The 17,410-nt window shown below is 38.6% G+C and overlaps 1 protein-coding gene across 1 annotated transcript; it reads right to left on the reverse strand.

Moving 5' to 3' along the window:
* Window positions 1-5,420: 5,420 nt before the first annotated feature.
* LOC138364967 (uncharacterized) lies at window positions 5,421-5,918 on the reverse strand. Its single transcript, XM_069325054.1, has one exon. It carries the CDS (start codon window positions 5,916-5,918, stop codon window positions 5,421-5,423), a length of 498 nt encoding a protein of 165 aa, XP_069181155.1.
* Between the last annotated feature and the right edge of the window lie 11,492 nt (window positions 5,919-17,410).

Genomic DNA, 17,410 nt, shown 5'->3' on the forward strand with positions numbered 1-17,410 from the left:
TTAAATTAAATATTGACCAGTCTAGCAAGCATTTTAAATTCAGCAGACCTTAAATTATGTTGGGATCAATAACAACACGAGTTCTGTTGTACATCAAATTAATTTACTTGTATAATGTTATCATATACTATATCCCTTATATTTTAACGATAATCATTTTACTTTTCAGTGTTAATTGGTGTCACTAATCCATTCAACAGTGATATTAATGTATGTAGCCTGAGGTATTCAGGCTACATACATTCTGTGCTAACGTCCATGGAGGTAGTATTTAGCCTAATGACTGAAAATTTAACCAGATGCTACTTCCATCAGTACTTGCTCATAATTTATGAGCAAGTATACAAGATAAGTGTTGTCCCCTAACTCCTCTTGCCACTTTGGGGGGGGGGGGTATAGGGTGTTTATGTAGCTTCAGGGCACCGATCCCCCCAGTCACTGGGCATGGCGAGAAGGCACTACTAAGCATACTTAATGCCCTATCAAACACAGACTGAAATACACTTAAATGACAGATCTCATCACAACCAACAAGAGTTAAGATGATAATATTAACACAATAATAGCATGATAATATACATAAAATGGAAAAATCTTTTATATTTCGTTTTTCTTATATGGGACACAGCACACAAAGGGATGGGGTGTACAGTATATCATGAAAAAGAACTAAAGCTGAAGGCAAAACAACAAGCTGCCTAAGCGGCAGGATTGGTGACTTGACAGCAGCATACATGGAAAAAACTATTCATAGTGGAAGCTCCTAACAAGGCCCCCGGAGCTGGAAAGTTGTCAAGTATGCACATGGAGGTCCCTCTGGCCGCTGCTGTACCCACTCGTGGGCCCCGGCCAGGTCATCCACTTTCTTGTGAGAAACCATTTGGAGAAGTGGTACTCCAGATGACGACTCTGCTTAGAAAACTAGCTGCCAGCTATCCTGGCTGTGGTTCACATAAACAAGATTATATTGACCCTTATGCACCCTGTGCACGGCGATCCTGGGACTAAGGTGGTCTGCCCCCTTGATGTGGTCTTGGACCATATTCTGTAGATGGAATCATCTACAGCCCTGATTCCAGATCAGGGCTTACACAGAGCAAATCTCAAGGTCACTCTTGGTAAGTCCCATATCCTGAAGACCACGCGCACTCTCCTTGCACCATCCTCCTCTCCAATTAAGGGTTATCGAAGAGGCGAATGCTGTGTGCTTCCCGGTGTATTCCCTGGCCTTTTGAAGGATCTCTGGGTGCTTTACTTGTCGCACTTGCTCAGATGTGGACGGGAGAGTGGGAAGTTATCAGCAGAGACCTGGGTGTCAAATATAATGGCCTGACCACCTTTGCTAGCTATGATGTTAGGCTTGCAGAAGGTCCCTCCATCTGGAATATGGACTTCACGTTCCACCTCAAAACCTCTTTGCCGCAGGCGGCCGGCTAAGAACCGAGTGATATCATCATGACGTTTCACCCGAGCCCCATGTGTCTTGTAGCATGCCTGGGATATGTGGCCCAGGGTCCCTGGTTTCTGGCAAGCATCGCAGAGACCAGAAGCCTCGGGTCTACCCCTAGCTGCTCTAGATGGAATAGCTACAGCGTTTGCCCTGATCTGGATGGCGTGAGCAAAATCTCTTCTGGCGGGTACCGGGTGCGACCCACTTGTGGCAGGAGGGAACCTCACAAGTGGATGCAGGGCCGGCACCATCAACCATGTTGTACAGCTTTACTTTCCACCTTCTAGAGCACTCAGTCGTTCTGTTAAAAGGGGTTCCGGCGGCCAGGGTCGGGTCTACCCATCGACGCATTCGCAATTGGAATGTGGGTAGGAAAGCCGCTGCCACTTCCACTGGATCCTCCGATTTTACCAATGCCCCGAGTGTGGGAAAACCTGAGTCCAATAACTTGTAATTAAATAAATACTTCGATAGCTATGAAGGACCACCACTTTTTGAGAAAAAGTGGAAAACAAAATGAGACAATGGATTAAACTGATCCGAAGAACTAGTGTCCTATGGATCTTAGTGAAAATGTATTTCTTATATAAATGGAGTCAAATTAACCTGCACAAATTGGGGGATTACATGCTAAAAGATTAATACATCCCTAGCATTATTCTGGTGCTGGTTCTTCACTAGAGTAAATAAATTATGAAAGTAAATAAGGTTGATTATATAATATTAATTTGAGTTAAATGCACCTCAATATATTACTGGATAGAATAGTACGGTAGATAAAAATCAAAGGGTTTATGTAACTGATCTCTTTGGGAGATCACTACTGTAACTACGGAGTTATTACTACAGAAAAAAAATTAACAGCTTAGCTGTAAGTCTAGAGAGGTGTAATCGATTGCCATGCTCCACCGACGACGTATTGCATAGGGCAATTGTTGCAAGTGAAGGTGGGGAAGCCTAGCACCTCGGTTGACGTCGACTGGAAGGCAATTACGTTGTAGAAATCTTCTACATAATAGGTAACTACAAATACATCCTAAGTTAAAAGGATAACTGTAGAAATCTTCAGCCAATATATGTGCAATTTATTTTCAAGCACTAAATTTCTTCTGCAGATATAATGAAAATAATCATCTATTTAGATTGTAAAATTATTAAAGACATGTATGGGATTTTATTATTTTATATGCGGCCTAACGACAACTAGCCTAAATGTTAACTGTGGCCACATGATAACAAACAGGTGAACCTAGCTGTCGAGCCGCGTGTCCATTGATGTAGAGAATTGAGTAATCCTTCGTCCTCCAGCTGCTGCTTGAAAGACGTTGACTATGGAATTGCAGATATACAAGTCTGGGACACAGGTATAATTTGCCAAATAACGTGGCACCTCTCTACTGGTCGTGGGAGCGAAATAAGTACAGTCGAAACGTAGCTCTGCTGCACGCTGTCAATGACGTCCACGTGGTGCTGTGGCTGGTAACACTCTCCCGTCTTCCTCCTCTTCCTTATTGCACATGCGAGGCTCTCAATAGACATCTCGAGAGTAAGTTGATTGTTACGATAATCTCCTTCAAGAGAGATTTGGCCTGCTCTTTCCTATCGTCATGTTACTTCAGTACATCTACAACATCTAGATACTACAAGCAAGTGTAGGACATATTGAGTAAAATACGTTTCTGCCAGGTGTATACGTATCAGACACTTGCCCTCCCCCCCCCCTCCACCTTCGTCGATCACCAAACCACCACTTCCAGCCAGCACGCATCCCATTGGTGAATCGTCGTCTGCACTCCACTTCAACGCCATCTACATAGCCGATGACTGAGCGTGCACAAGCCATTGGATTTAGAATATTCTGTGCTCTCAAAGCTAACACACTTATCTAATATAGGCTCTGTGTAATAGTGGATGTGTTTAGCCAGCAAATATTCTCAGCACCTGTTAATTCATTTTTTTGTCTTTATTCATTGTAGAGTAACGTAACCACTGTTTTATTTTGTTATTTTTTTACTTTATAATCTTGTTTGTTTGCACTGTACATAGCCAAAGGGTTGTCTTTGTTCATATTTGTTTTCAAGTTAAAGTTTCATCGTTCCTACAATTTGTTTTGCGTGTTTTCCCTTACTTTACCACAGGAGGCAACAGCCACGCAGTCAACTTTTTTTTTGTAAATGTGATTGGCATTAACACCAGCCATTAGGAGGACTGCCGAACACATACACTTCTTTTTTCCATCACAGGATATATATATATATATTATATATTTATATTATTAAATATGACCGAAAAAGTAAGATTAATAATTCTAACACGAATTTTCTCAATCTTTCGTATCTCCATTACTAATGGAGCCCTGTTGCATAAGCAACAGGGCTCCATTAAGGAACGTATAATCTCTTCCCACAACCAAACCATCGCCAGAGAAATCCTAGTAAACAACACAGAAATCATCAATAGATACAGCGATAGCAGGCGGCTTGACGTTTGCGAGGCACTACACATTAAAAAGTCAACACCAGCAATCAACAGCCAATTAATGCACAACTATGTTCTACCCACCTCAAGACTCCGCTCCAATATAGAAGCATCAAGAAATATGGACAAATAGGCTTTCTACAATCACTTCCATTCAATACCCATTGTTTCGTGTTCTGAAACGCGCTCAAGTGTCGCGTCAGACTAGAAATAAAAATGAATTTTGGAGAATTGATTTTTGAATTACCACCAACAGTGAAGCGAAATGTACGAAAGATTGAGAAAATTCGTGTTAGAATTATTAATCTTACTTTTTCGGTCATATTTAATAATATATGTCTACAGGAAAGACTGCTACCAAAATATACTAATATTTATATATATATATATATATATATATAATATATATATATATATATATATATATATCGTAATTAGCTATGGAAGGAAGAGGTGGTGACAAGTATTAATATCACATTAAATTCTTCTGTGATAAAATAGAATTTTGTGTAACATAAATTGGCATATTAAAGTTGGGCAGCTAATCGAGGAAATTAAGGTGAAATCATTTACATTAAAATAATTTCCTCTAGAATGTTTAATATCAACTAAATAAAGGAGTTCCAGTAAGTAGCAGTATACTACGAAATTAAACTTATTAGTAAGTAACTATTTTTAGTAAATGAAATGATAAACTGGACTCTGTTATAAATCCAACTAAATGTGGAGAGAATTCATGTTTCTGCCTGTCGTTCCTCGCGTCGTCACTCTGACTAGGAAGAATCTGGCAACATGTTGAAAATAAATCATGATGATGATTAAATCTACAAGTTAGTAATTTTAGTAACTACTTGTGGTTAATACAAAGGTTGTATAAAATACAAAGATGTATAGAACTGTTGGTTATTTCCAACATAACTCCGGGGGAAGAAAACTCGGGTCGTAGTTCAGTTACTAGTACTAACATACACCTGTTTCTCTATCCTGAAGTTATATTCATGGGTTAGTAGGTTAGTACGCACCTAACGAATGTCCCGAATCTGTGGTAGATGACTCTAAGTCAACTAGGGGACGTAAATAAATATTAAAATTATTGGATAATTCCTTTGTAAGAAACAGAATGATATTATCAAAAATAAATTGTGAATAATTGGATGATTTAAGATTAAGGAGACCTCATCAATACAGTGAGCTACTGTCCAGGGTCACTATGACTCTTAACTATCTAATTACTGGACATCAACTCATCACTGCATCAGCATGTTCACCTCAAGCTTAAATGATAAGTTATCTACTCTTGAATAGAATCAAAATATTGTTTTAGTTTCTGTTTGCAGTTCTGAGCAGCGACTCTTGATGGCCTTGTGCTCGGTTGAGTTGAATCATTGTTCTCTGAAACTTGGATTCCAAGTATATCTGTAGAACACTCGTGTTCTGCTAACTCTAAAGGTACTAATTTTTCTAGTGTTTTCAAGGTAGTAGTGCCTCGACACTAAACTTTAACAATTCGTAAAATGCCATGGCGGTCAGGATGGATGTCAACAATTTTACCTATAGGCCGATCTGACCTGGGTCCATCACTGTCTACTAGGACAAGATCACCTGGTTTAAGTTGAACTTTATTGTATGGCCTTACAGCTCCATAATGATATTCTCTTAATGCAGTTAAATATTCACGTGTCCAGACCTCATTCCATTTCTCTGTTACTCTTGAAAGGTGTCTATAACTCTCCACCAAGTCACTCGCTTTGACACATGAAGGGTCAGCTGGATCCTCGTCTCCAAGAGATATTAGAGGGTTCAGAAGACCACCATGAATGAAATGAGAGGGGCTTAGGGGTTCTCTTTGGGAGAAATCTTCTGATAAGTAGGTTAGAGGTTTGTTGTTGACTCGTGCTTCAATTTCCATGACAAGGGTCTGTAATTCGGTGAGATTAATTTTCTGCTGGTGTAAGGTTTTTCTTAGGCATTTCTTAACAGTTCCCACCATTCTTTCGTAAAAACCGCCATGCAATGGTGCTCTTGGAGGGATAAATTTCCAGTAGCATTGTCTCTGTTTAGCACAGAGTGTACTTCTGGATGGTTTCATATTTCTTGTAAGCAAGCTTCTCCTGCCACAAAGTTAGATCTATTATCTGAGATCATTAATTTTGGGCAAGATCTTCGTGCAGCAAATCTGCGAAAGGCTTGCAGAAAGGCTTCTGCACTCGTGTCAGAAGTGACTTCTAAATGTACTCCACGTGTGGTAGCACACGAGAAAAGGCAAATGTAGGTTTTCCCTGGAATTTTGTCCGGTGTGCCTGTTAAAATTAGTGCTCCTGTATAGTCGAAACCTGTGGTTTAAAAGGGACAAAGGTGGGCGACTCGCTCCTTAGGTAGGGGCTGTTGACCTGGATACGGACGCACTCGAGCATCATATCTCTTGCAGATTTCCCAAGACTTGATTAAAGATTTGACAATTTGGCGACCTTGTGGAAGCCAAAAACGTTGTCTGATTTCAGTAAGAGTATCTAATACTCCACCATGCAATGTATTATGCTCATGGTAATGTAAAACTATGAGTTTAGTAATGATGTGGTGACGTGGAAGAAGTATAGGATTCTTCGTATCTAAATTTATTTCAGCGTGAAGCAGACATCTGCTGCATTTCAAAATGTTATAGTTGACTGAGTCAAGCCAGATACCCAGAGACTTATCTGAGAGATGTTCATAATCTTTCCCATAAGTCTCTTGTTGAGCTTGTTTGACCCAATATTTGATGGAACTAGGAAATCGATACTTGATCCCCATATCCCCATCTTGTTGATGAAATCAAATACCATTTCTGTAACTCTTAGTAATTTGCTTAAATTGGAATAACGATGAGGATTGATAGCTAAAGTTGGAGGGGGTTCTGGATCCACAACAAGGATAGTGACGTTGGTCCCAATGACTTGTGGCTTCTGTTGGGGGCCACTGACCACTAACTAGCCATTGAGGTCCATTAAACCACATCTCGGTTTTAAGTAATTGCTTTAAAGTCAAACCTCTGGATAAATAGTCAGCTGGATTGTCCTTGGTCGGGACATGTCTTAATTTATAACCAGCAGACAATTCTCGAATTTCCCTTACTCGATTGCTAACGTAGGGAGTTTTGTTGTTGTTGTTTTTCAACCCGTTCTCACACAAGACAGCACATATATGACTTAATGATTAAAGTCAATATGTTGAATATGAATTAGTAAATATGTGATATATTCCCAGTTACTTTTTTTCCAAGGCTCAAACTCTTCCTCACGTACCAATTTACGTCTCACAGTACCCGTCCGTCAACCTAGATAGCAGAATAGTCGTGATTGGTTCAATTATAAGGAAAATTTAAGTTTTCAGGTCCCACATGGGTTGTGAAATTTACCTACTATTGTCCATGCTCTTAGAATATTACAGATCAGCTACTTCCAATTGAAGGCTCGTAGTTTTGTTTTGAGAAATATTAGTTGTTCTTACTAAATTATAATAAGCACTAAAAATTATTACATAGAATAACCGTCCTTCACCAATCAATATTATATACCATAGTTTGTGCTTTACAAATCTTTAAAGGATGTTTTGTAGGAACGCTAACAGAAAACGATGTTACGTTGGAATGTCTATGGGGTAAACTGCTGCAAACAGGATGGTATTGTGTCTACTATACCAACTACAGGATGGGTATATTGTCCACTACCACCTGTTAGGTGGGTAAGGGGTCCAATACCACCCACAGGATGGGTATGAGGGTCACATCCACCCACAGGATTAGTATGGGGATCACATCCACCCACAGGAAGGGTATGGGGTCCAATACCACCCAAAGGATGAGTATGGCGTCCACTACAACCCACAGGATGGGTATGGGGCTCCAACCACCCATAAAATGGGTATGGGGCTCCAACCACCCATAGAAAAGGTATGGGGCTCCGACGACCCATAGAATGGGTATGGGGCTCCAACCACCCATAGATTGGGTTTGTGGTCCAATAACACCCACTGGATGTGTATGGCGTCCATTGCCGTGCGTCGAGCTCGAAAACCGCAGCATTCATCTCAGAACCATGCCTATTTCACGCAGATTCCTTAATAAACGTAAGAGTTTTATATGTCACGAGAAAGATAGAAATATAAGCTTCATTCTAAATACCTTACCATGGGCATATTTAAATTTAAAGCGAGGATACGTGTACTTTTATAATAGCCGAGCTCCGACCCCGGACAGATCGATCGACCGAGCAACTCTCTCTCAGAACAATGTTTATTTCACGTCAATTCGTTAATAAACATATATGTTTTATATGTCTCAAGAAAGGCAGACATATAAGCTTCACTCTAAACACTTTACCATAGACATATTTAAAGTTCTAATGAAGATACATGTATTTTAAAAATTACGGAGCTCCCACCCCGTACATACTGAACGACAGAGCAACTCTCTCTCAGATCAATGTTTATTTCACGTAAATTCGTTAATAAACACAATTGTTTTATATGTCTTAAGCAAGATAGAAATAAGAGCTTCATTTTAAATACATTACAATATACATATTTATAGCTCAAGTGAAGATACATATGTTTTTATAGAAGCGCTCAGTAGCTTGTCGGGCATTGAGTGCAGACGCCTACGCACTTGCCGATATATTGTATAATTAACAAAGATACAATAATAAAGCCTAAAATCTTATAGGCCTCCAGAAAGACCGAGATATGAACATTATTATGATTGCACCAAATGAAATATATCATGTTCGAGAACAAAGATATATCAATTTTAAATTAAGTTTCGACTCTTGCTCGGGCGAGAGAGATGGGGCGACTCTCGCCCCATCTATTGGAAATTCTGTCCACTAAAGACCCAAAGCTACTCAAACCCTCCTAGCATTATTTAAGTAATGAAGTAATATGGTATATTTACTCACTATAATGTGGGTGCTGAATGCAGAACATGAGAAAACATATACTTACTCCAAACTAATGAAATTTCATTATGAAATAAGTAAATAAGTAGCATCAAAGGAAGTCGACGGTCCAAGCGTCAATGTTGTGGAACGACTTATCCAAGATATATCGTTGTTTGGAAAGTGTTTGTTGGCATATCCAGTTGTTGCACTTCTCTGCACAAATCATCACAAATTTAAGTTATAATGTTAACAAGTAGAATACGTATTTTTAATAAAATCTAACATAACTAGCGAGAAAACATTTAACCTTTATTAAAAACTATAAGTTTGGAAGTTAAATCGACTTCATAGGACAATAGTTTTGTTATATATCCTCGTTATTCGTTGAAATGCGTTCGCTACTTAAACTACCATGTACTGTACATATGTAAAATCTCCCATGTCTCTTCACTCATCTCACCGAACCTTACAGGCTCTGTGATATATTGTTTAATTATTTGAGATTCACAAATAAAGCTTATAATTGTATATGTTATCAAAAAGGCAGAGCTTAGTTTAGTTCATTTATTATGCACCCCATACCCATCCTATGGGCGATAGTGGAGTGTTACAAACGCACATAATGGGCTCAAGGACTGAGCCCCACAATTCATATAGCCAAGCAAGTTATAATCTTGATAAGCTAGATTACAAAAAGTCAATGCACATTGTCACATCAACAATGTGCTCGAGACCGACCACAAGTACAGCTTATAATTTAAGCAACTGACATATATGGAGGGCTAGTGTCACAATTGATATGTTTATCCTACACATAACCCCCTCTCCCCCATCCAACGGGCAACGGTGGATAGGTTACAATCAAGTTGTTTTTTGCGTTTTATTCAGAGATTAGATTTTATTGGGTGAGGAAAGATATTTATATTTTAAAGAAGGCTTCTTGGCTGATGCTCTCCATTGACGGAAAATATACAACCTTTTGAAAATCAATGTTAGTTTGATCTAGATATTGTAATTAACGAAAGTATTTGTCATCAGAAAGGTAGAAATATAGGCTACATTTAAAATCCTTTGTCATAAATATAACTGAAGTGAAAACGAAGATATATGCGTTTTGATAGTTACTTGATGTTTAGCTCTGAGAGTGTGAAGCCCTGCACACCAGCCAATAAATTGTATAATTAGTTTCCATATGTTTTAATTAATCTTAAAAATCTATATGTCAGAAGAAAGGAAGATGTAGCCGTTAATGTGACAACATTTAAAAATATATATCTCTTAAGGTAAATAAATAATACCACCTTATCGCCGGTGTCCGGACACATGAAAACTACCTAGGTATCAGTATCCACCCAGGCGGGGATCACAGGCTGCACAATACTGATAAATTATGTAATGTACTACTTGTGGTCGATCTCGAACCCATTTATGATGTGACGACTTACAGTGAATTTTGTAACTAGCTCATCATGATTGTAACTTGCTTAGCTAAATGAATTGTGGGGTTCGGTCAATTCATTTTCTTTCTTTATTATGCACCCCATAATACCCATCTCGTGGGCGGTGGTGTAAAGGATTACAGAGGCACATAATCGGTTCAGGAACTGAACCCTCTAGTTCGTTTAGCTAAGCAAATAACAATCTTTTGACGCTAGTTACAAAATTATTAATGTACACATACTTATGCATACAAGTACATATACATATATACATACACATACATATTTAATCACCCACACAAATACACACATCAGTAATCTTTTGTGTCACAAGTAATTCAACAAGAGGCTCACAACAGTCACTATAAAAGGCACTTTACATCTTTGAGGAGTCGCACAGTTACTAGTCTTGCTCCACACCCACCCAACTGGGCGGCAGCTTTACAGTCATGTGCTCCACACCCACCCAACTGGGCGGCAGCTTTACAGTCATGTGCTGCACACATACCCAACTAGGCGGCAGCTTTACAGTCATGTGCTTCACACCCACCCAACTGGGCGGCAGCTTTACAGTCATTTGCTGCATACTTACCCAACTGGGCGGCAGCTTTACAGTCATATGCTCCACACCCACCCAACTGGGCGGCAGCTTTACAGTCATGTGCATGCATTACCTACAGTAAATAAATTTTGGATACTTCGCTAAGATTTCGGGCAGCACATCATTATGAATGAAGTACTTATACACATTTCATGGACACTATTGATGTTGTTATCTTTAAATTCCGCGATTTTTTCACATTCCATTATATAATGACACAAAGTATGCGAATAGTTCTGCTGACAGAGTTTACATTTAGTCAAATCTACATCATCAGATGTTTCAAATTCCCAGAGGTACTTGTAACTGAGCCTAAACCTAGCAGTGGTAACATCTAGAAGTCTGCTAACATTATTGGATGACCCATAGACATGCGATTCATCAAAGTTTACACAATATTGTGAAATTGAGAGTCAGTGTAGTAACATAAATTGGTAAATCATAAATATTGTAAGTTAAGAATCTGATGCATGTGTGTGTGTTGGGGGGGGGGGGTTATACCCTTGGTAAGAGAGAGTGAAAAGTAACCTTAGACGTTCTGCGGTCAATGTGGGTGGGCGAGGGAGGGTGGAAGTCAAATCCACCCTCCAACATCTGGGCATAGTACCAGCAGCCTCCACAACACTCCAGCAGCCTCCAGCTGGTGCTTGTAGATGCCTCATCTAACCTCACCTATGTCACACATTAACCTACAGTTCCTGTGATATTTAAACTCCTCATCACAGTGGCGTCTCACCAATATAAACTGTATTGGATTTTGTCCCGAAATAGCTATATGCTGACTGGACGTGTATGTATGTATGTATGTATGTATGTATGTATGTATGTATGTATGTATGTATGTATGTATGTATGTATGTATGTATGTATGTATGTATGTGTGTATGTATGAATTCCCAATCACGTTAATAGAGCTGATAAGTTAGCCAAAGAATCTGCCTTTAAAGGAGCCGTTGAGTGTAACCTTGGATTGTCAATGAGCAATCTGAGAGCAGCAGTACACCGAGAACTTCAACAAGATCTTGTAGATCTGAGGTAAAGTGAAATTGACACCAGTAATTCCATCTATCATCATACTATCATGCAAGAGGAGCCACACATCTATGGATCATCCAATAAAATCAGCAGACTTCTAAATGTTACTACTGCTCGGCTTAGACTCGGTTACAAGTATCTCTGGGAATTCTCATTATCTGCTGATGTAGACCTGACCAAATGTAAACTGTGTCAACAAAATTATTCGCACACCCTCCGTCACTATGTGATGGAGTGCGAAAAGATACGTGAATTTAGAGACAATTCTATAACCAATGTTCCAGCGATGTGTCAATATTTCATTCAAAATGATCTGCTACCAGAAATTTTAGCCAAGTATCCCCAGTTTGCTAACTGTAGGTAGTAACTAAGTGATTGTAACCTATCCTCCGCTGCCCACTGGATGGGGGGCGGTGTGCAGGACAAACATATAAATTTTGACACTAGCTCTCCACATATGTCAGTTGCTTAATTTAGAACCTGTACTTGAGGTCGATCTCGAACCCATTGTTGATGTGACGACTTATATTGAATTTTGTAACTAGCTCATCAAGATTGTAACTTGCTTAGCTAAATGAATTGTGGGGTTCAGTCCCTGAGCCCATTCTGTGCCTCTGTAACCCTTTCCACTACCGCCCACAAGATGGGTATAGGGTGCATAATAAATGAACTAAACTAACTAACCTTGTAACTTTAATTATACTGACCTTCCTATCTGTATTCAGACTGTGCCTACCATCATTATAAGTGATTATAACGCTAGGCATAGGAACATTGGTAATTCGCAGTTCAATAATCGTAACGGCAACCAACTGTTGTCACTCTTAGGTAGCCACGATGATGCACAGAATTGTGGGTGACCTTGAACCGACGAATATCTACGGGGGTATTCTTGATCTATGTCTCGGTTTCAACGTCGCCCACACCGTCTGTGCCTCGTCAATAGTGCTAGATATGGCGTCTGATCATCTGGCCATATTAGCCACTGTAAGCATTGGAAGCTCTATCCTCCATTGCGGAATGTTCGCAAAATGCAGTTGGATGATGGCTCTCTGCTCGACTATGTTACCAGATACAAATACCTTGGTCTTGAGGTTCTACTGTACCACAATGTTTTAGCCAGACTGGGTCGCCAATGTAGAGAGAGGCTCCGTGCTCTCAAGGCTGTGGCAGGCTGTGGCAGGCAAACACAACTGTACTGTACAGTGTTATATATTTATTTCAGTTTGAACAATTTTTAACATTAAAGGATAAATCCTTTAATTGGTTGAAATTGGTTTTAACATTCGAGATCTAATTTGTTGATGTTAAATAATATAAGGTTCAAATTTATTAAGAAACATACTTTAAAAACTATTTCTATTTGATACCAACAGTATCACGTTAAGAGAATCGTCTCGCCTTGCTAACCCAAGTATAAAATATATAAAGAAACGGTGCAACTGTACTGGTATCTGCAGTACAAATATATGTCCCTATTGAAAGAAAAATAAACTGCACCAATCACTGCCACTCCTCACACCAATGCAACAATAAGGAGAGTGATAACAGTGTTTCACATTCGACAATGTTAAATTATTTAACAGATGACGAGATAATGAACATTGGAAAAAATGTACAGCTCTCTGACCTTCACATAAAATCTGCATGTGACCTCATCAAACAAACTGTGCCAAGCGTAGAAGGCCTTCATGACCCAGCGTTGTAGCGGGACCTCTCCTGGCCAGTTACAATTGGTGAATTTATTCAAATTATCCAAGTTGATGGTTGCCACTGGGTCACCGTTTCCAACATTGGAGTAACTGCACAAATTAACATATACGACACCAGGCATAAATTACCATCCAAATCTACTGAAGTTATCTTGTATGCTCTTGCTAATTGCCAGGATGATAAGCTGATATGCAATATAATGAATGTCAACAGACACAGGGACTCAAGTATGAGTGGGGTATATGCTGTGGCGTTTGCTGCATCACTTGCAAGTGGTGTAGATCTGGTGAACCTCGTATGATGTGCAGAATATGAGACAACATCTTCAATAGAACTTGGAAGGAAAGTGTCTCATCTCATTCCCTGCAGCTCAGACACTGAGAAGAAAACGAATCATCCGGTCATGCTCGATGTAAGTGTACTGCATTTGCAGAAAGCCAAATGATTTGAAGCTGATGGTATGCTGTGACCGTTGCAATATTTGGCACCATGGATCATGTGTAGGTGTTACAGAATGTAATGATGATTCGTGGATTTGTTTCTTGTGCGCTAGCAAGTTGTGAATTATAATTTAAAATACTTAATTAATACATTTTATTATTATTATTATTATTATTATTATTTTTATTATTATAACCTTACCAAATGCTTTGCTGAATCAAATAATTTTATTACTTTCAATGTGTTACAATAGCATAATTAAGTGCTGCAAGTGTCAGGTCTTTTATATAGTCGGTATTTGTTATATTCTCTACTCTTTTTATGTTATTTAAATTTCAAATAGAAATAGTTTTTAAAGTATGTATCTTAATAATTTTGAACCTTATATTATTTAACATCAACAAATTAGATTTCGAGTATTAAAACCAATTTCAACCAATTAAAGGATTTATCCTTTAATGTTAAAAATTGTTCAAACTGAAATAAATATATAACACTGTACGGTACAGTTGTGTTTAATTATGTTTTGCGATTCCTTTGGAAAAGGTATTTGTGCACCAAGTATTACTAGGTCATTATGAGATATGCTGAATGTTGTCAATATACCATCTGAATACGCCTCACTTTGCGTTCATCATTGGACGTCCTAATGATTAAGGTCCCCAAAAGGACTTAATCAGACCTCAGTGGATATTTTTACTCTCCCTCTCTCTCTCTCTCTCAGAGCATCCCCTTATGTGTTGTATGTGGGTGCTGAAGTTCAGTCTCTTGTCTATGTATAGGTGAAGGAACTTTACATAATTGTTATTGCTAATGTTTACTTGTAATACTGGGTATACATCCGGTGTTCTTACCCTCGACCGCGGCGAGGGTAAGCCGCGGCCGTATGGTCTGAAACCCACAAATATTTACAATGGGGGGTGGGGGGGGGGGATAACATTTCCTCTTCAAGCACGCGCACACAAATGAACTATGTTACTTAACTGGAAGCACTCGTACAACATAATTTACACGATTTCTCAGGATTATTATACTTCTTACCAGCATATATACAGTATAGTACCTAGGAGGTTCTCTTCAATGATATCTAAGATAATTAAAAGAACCCAAGCAAACTACTGTGGAAATGTGCATGACAACCATATCATTTGTGACACTAGCTCTCCACATATGGCACTTCCTTAATTTAGAAACTGTACTTGTGGTCGATCTCGAACCCATGTTGTTGATGTGACGATGTGTTATGAATTTTGTGGCTAGCTCCTCAAGATTGTAACATGCTTAGATAAATAAATTGTGTGTTCAGTCCGTGAACCCATTATGTGATAAATTAACTAAACTAAAAACTATAGTATGGCAACGAAACCTGAACTGCATAATGTAAATAGGGATTAACCACAAAAAGATATAGGTGAAGAATAACACCAGGTAACTGTAAAGCTGCCGCCCAGTTGGGTGGGTGTGGAGCACATGACTGTAAATCTGCCGCCCAGTTGGGTGGGTGTGGAGCAAGACTAGTAACTGTGCGACTCCTCATAGATGTAAAGTGCCTTGTATAGTGACTGTTGTGAGCCTCTTGTTGAATCATTTGTGACACAAAAGATTACTGATGTGTGTATTTGTGTGGGTGATTAAATATGTATGTGTATGTATATATGTATACGTATGTATATGTACATGCATGCATAAATATGTGTACAAAAATAATTTTGTAACTAGAGTCAAAAGATTGTTATTTGCTTAGCTAAACGAACTAGAGGGTTCAGTTCCTGAATCGATTATGTGCCTCTGTAATCCTTTACACCACTGCCCACGGGATGGGTATTATGGGGTACATAATAGAGAAAGAAAATGAATGGACCGAACCCCACAATTCATTTAGCTAAGCAAGATACAATCTTGATGAGCTAGTTACAAAATTCACTGTAAGTCGTCACATCATAAATGGGTTCGAGATCGACCACAAGTAGTGCATTACAAAATTTATCAGTATTGTGCAGCCTGTGATCCCCGCCTGGCTGGATACTGATACCTAGGTAGTTTTCATGTGTCCGAACACCGGCGATAAGGTGGTATTATTTATTTAACTTAAGAGATATATATTTTTAAAAGTTGTCACATTAAGGCTACAACTTCCTTTCTTCTGACATATAGATTTTTAAGATTAATTAAAATATATGGAAACTAATTATACAATTTATTGGCTGGTGTGCAGGGCTTCACACTCTCAGAGCTAGCCATCAAGTAACTATCAAAACACATATATCTTCGTTTTCACTTCAGTTATATTTATGACAAAAGATTTTAAATGTAGCCTATATTTCTACCTTTCTGATGACATAAATACTTTCGTTAATTACAATATCTAGATCAAACTAACATTGATTTTCAAAAGGTTGTATATTTTCCGTCAATGGAGAGCATCAGCCAAGAAGCCTTCTTTAAAATATAAATATCTTTCCTCACCCAATAAGATCTAATCTCTGAATAAAACGCAAAAAACGACTTGATTGTAACCTATCCACAGCTGCCCATTGGATGGGGGAGAGGGGGTTATGTGTAGGATAAACATATCAATTGTGACACTAGCCCTCCATATATGTCAGTTGCTTAAATTATAAGCTGTACTTGTGGTCGGTCTCGAGCACATTGTTGATGTGACAATGTGCATTGACTTTTTGTAATCTAGCTTATCAAGATTATAACTTGCTTGGCTATATGAATTGTGGGGCTCAGTCCTTGAGCCCATTATGTGCGTTTGTAACACTCCACTATCGCCCATAAGTTGGGTATGGGGTGCATAATAAATGAACTAAACTAAGCTCTGCCTTTTTGATAACATATACAATTATAAGCTTTATTTGTGAAACTCAATTAATTAAACAATATTTCACAGAGCCTGTAGGGTTCGGTGAGATGAGTGAAGAGACATGGGAGATTTTACATAAGTACAGTACATGGTAGTTTAAGTAGCGAACGCATGTCAACGAATAACGAGTATATATAACAAAACTATTGTCCTATGAAGTCGATTTAACTTCCAAACATATATTTTTTAATAAATGTTTAATGTTTTCTCGCTAGTTATGTTAGATTTTATTAAAAATACGTATTCTACTTGTTAACATTATAATTTAAATTTGTGATAATTTGTGCAGAGAAGTGCAACAACTGGATATGCCAACAAACACTTTCCAAACAACGATATATCTTGGATAAGTCGCTCCACAACATTGATGCTTGGACCGTCGACTTCCTTTGATGCTACATATTTACTTATTTGATAATGAAATTACATTAATTTGGAGTAAATATATGTTTTCTCATGTTCTGCATTCAG

The sequence above is a fragment of the Procambarus clarkii genome, chromosome 15 (assembly GCF_040958095.1).
Source record: "Procambarus clarkii isolate CNS0578487 chromosome 15, FALCON_Pclarkii_2.0, whole genome shotgun sequence".
In the NCBI taxonomy this organism is placed as follows: domain Eukaryota; kingdom Metazoa; phylum Arthropoda; class Malacostraca; order Decapoda; family Cambaridae; genus Procambarus; species Procambarus clarkii.